This window comes from Buceros rhinoceros, unplaced genomic scaffold (genome assembly GCF_000710305.1).
Source record: "Buceros rhinoceros silvestris isolate BGI_N320 unplaced genomic scaffold, ASM71030v1 scaffold20796, whole genome shotgun sequence".
In the NCBI taxonomy this organism is placed as follows: Eukaryota; Metazoa; Chordata; class Aves; order Bucerotiformes; family Bucerotidae; genus Buceros; species Buceros rhinoceros.
The window spans coordinates 3,077-4,555 of record NW_010417179.1 but is presented as its reverse complement, the minus strand read 5'-3'; the positions used below and the strand labels follow the sequence as shown (position 1 = coordinate 4,555).

At 53.5% G+C, this 1,479-nt stretch overlaps 1 protein-coding gene across 1 annotated transcript in view; it reads left to right on the top strand.

The window, feature by feature from the left end:
• Positions 1–267: 267 nt before the first annotated feature.
• The window catches only part of LOC104495186 (trifunctional enzyme subunit beta, mitochondrial), a gene marked incomplete at its 5' end in the record, with an annotated part of 2,699 nt that continues 1,487 nt past the window's right edge, over positions 268–1,479 (top strand). The window contains 4 exons of the mRNA XM_010138121.1: positions 268–389; positions 754–833; positions 914–961; positions 1,315–1,402. Coding sequence (XP_010136423.1) covers positions 268–389; positions 754–833; positions 914–961; positions 1,315–1,402 — 338 coding nt within the window. The remainder of the gene's footprint in view (positions 390–753; positions 834–913; positions 962–1,314; positions 1,403–1,479) is intronic.

Below are 1,479 nucleotides of genomic sequence, written 5' to 3'. Positions count from 1 at the left end.
GCTCAAAACTTGCAAAATAAAAGTGTCCTGAATATAGACCCAGTTTTGTGGTTATTCTTTCTCCTGCACTCCAGATATGCCAATCTCTATGCATTGCTGAATTTGCTGGTTTAAACACTGTTTTTTCATCCCTGCTCAAAACTTGCAAAATAAAAGTGTCCTGATTTAGGCCCAGTTTTGTGGTTATTCTTTCTCCTGCAGTCCAGACATGCCAATCTCTATGCATTGCTGACTTTGCTGGTTTAAACACTGTTTTTTCATCCCTAGGCAAAGACACCGTTACCAAAGATAACGGCATCCGCCCTTCCTCTCTGGAGCAGATGGGCAAGCTCAAACCGGCTTTTGTCAAGCCGTACGGGACTGTGACAGCGGCCAACGCCTCCTTCCTGGTAAGGGGGAGCTTTCCCCAGCACATCTGCGATGAGTCTCTTCAGCTTTTAAAGGGAGCTTTCATAGATGCTGGACTCTCAGGCAGTTGTGTGAGTTAGGTGAGGGGTCTCTGAGCCCCAGTTCCTGAGACCATCTAGAATCCTAGTGAGTTGTGGGGTGGAATGGGATGGCCAGGGGAGGGTTTGGGCTAACAACTTCTCCTCAGGAGCTGGGAGGGCTCTTGGACACTGCCGTCCTGGTTGAACCACGGGGAGTTGTGGGCTTGGGCTGTAAGGACGGGCTTCAGCGGTGTGCGTGCTGACAGTGTTCAGAGAGCATCTACGCCTCTGCTCAGTCACACGGATGTTTGTCTGCCCGTTTCAGACAGATGGGGCTTCGGCAGTTCTGCTCATGTCCGAGGAGAAGGCGCTGGCAATGGGCTACAAACCGAAGGCCTACCTGAGGTAGGAAGGGGTTGATGGCGTGGTCTGCTCTCGTATCTCTTTCTCCTCTTTCTGTCACTAACGGCATTTCTCCTGTGCAGGGACTTTGTGTATGTGTCCCAGGACCCGAAGGACCAGCTGCTGCTGGGGTAGGTGGTGGCGATGGAGAGCGTCCCCTGACAGTCCATACTTAGCCCGACAGTCCTGACCTGCCATGACACGATTAGGTTTTATGAAGTCTCTCAGATACTCCACCTCTTCAGGCCCTCTCGTCTGTGGCTGGGGTCGGGGAGAGCAGCTCTGGCAGAAATAGCCCCCGGGTTTGCTGGGGGCATCTCGGCGGGTTGGTACTAGTGACAGTTCCTTGGGTTGTGTGTTGGTTGGAGCGAGACATGCTGTCCCACATGCCCTGAAGGGCAGGAATGTGACATGGGTCGCTGTGGGGATGGTGGTGTGAGGAGACCTCCTCTGGTGAGACTCCTGTTTCTGAACTCTCCTTCAGCCCAACGTACGCCACCCCCAAAGTGCTGGAGAAGGCGGGTCTGACCATGGCTGACATCGATGTGTTTGAATTCCACGAAGCTTTTGCTGTGAGTGCTCTGAAGGCTGAGGTGGTGAAAGCTCCTCACTAAACCCGACCTCCCGGAGCCCGCGTGGTGGTCACTGC